The 607-nt window shown below is 61.6% G+C and overlaps 1 protein-coding gene across 2 annotated transcripts in view; it reads right to left on the bottom strand.

Moving 5' to 3' along the window:
• LOC138143916 (UDP-N-acetylglucosamine transferase subunit ALG13-like) overlaps nucleotides 1–318 on the bottom strand; it is a 12,809-nt gene extending 12,491 nt beyond the window's left edge. The window contains exon 1 of one of the 2 annotated variants that reach the window (XR_011163822.1): nucleotides 129–318. Coding sequence is in view for 1 of the 2 variants with exons in the window: in XM_069065204.1 (XP_068921305.1) it covers nucleotides 129–209 (81 nt within the window). In the remaining variant the exon portion in view is untranslated. The remainder of the gene's footprint in view (nucleotides 1–128) is intronic. The other variant, XM_069065204.1, reaches the window with a different exon arrangement.
• Nucleotides 319–607: the final 289 nt, after the last annotated feature.

The raw sequence follows: 607 nt of genomic DNA, 5'->3' as shown, positions 1-607 counted from the left end.
GGGGGGGGGGGAAACCTAACGTCACGGTGTGCGCAGGCGCAGCGCAGGCGCAGTCTCAGCTGCCACCCAAACGGAGGGGCGGGAATAATTCCGACTAACAGACCGACTGACGAAGCGACGTCGCTCACCTGGAGGGTAGCCCTGGAAGACACACGGGTTATAAGGTCATCGAAACTGGTGGTGCCCACGGTGACGAAAACGGACTTCATAGCCACACACTGTCGGCGGGCCTTGGAATGGTCGGATGTGACGTCACTCACCGGCGGCTCCGGCCCCACCCTGCTCACTGCGCAGGCGTCCCTAGAGCCCAGTAAGCCAATGAGTTGCTAACAACAAAGCTTTTCCTGGTGGCGTCGGCGGCGTTGCCGGAAGTACCTCGGGGGCGGGGGGCGCACCGGCGCAGTCTCGGACCCCTCGCCCTGCAAGCCAATCGTGGCCTGAAAAGGAGGCGACGTTTTGTGGGAATTACAAATAGCCAGTGGGGAGCCCGGCTGGGCGCATCCTGACTCTTTTCCCGCCTTCCCCCAATAGCGCTTGTCTCTTTCCTCCTTTGTCCCCCTAGCGCCCTAGATCAAGACCTGGCATCCACGACAGCCCCTTCCTTTAA

The sequence above is a fragment of the Petaurus breviceps genome, unplaced genomic scaffold (genome assembly GCF_028583685.1).
Source record: "Petaurus breviceps papuanus isolate PSGF00001 unplaced genomic scaffold, PetGlider_PUasm1.0 90681, whole genome shotgun sequence".
NCBI lineage: Eukaryota > Metazoa > Chordata > Mammalia > Diprotodontia > Petauridae > Petaurus > Petaurus breviceps.
Note: the sequence above shows the minus strand (reverse complement) of the source record. Positions and strands in the feature narration are given on the sequence as shown.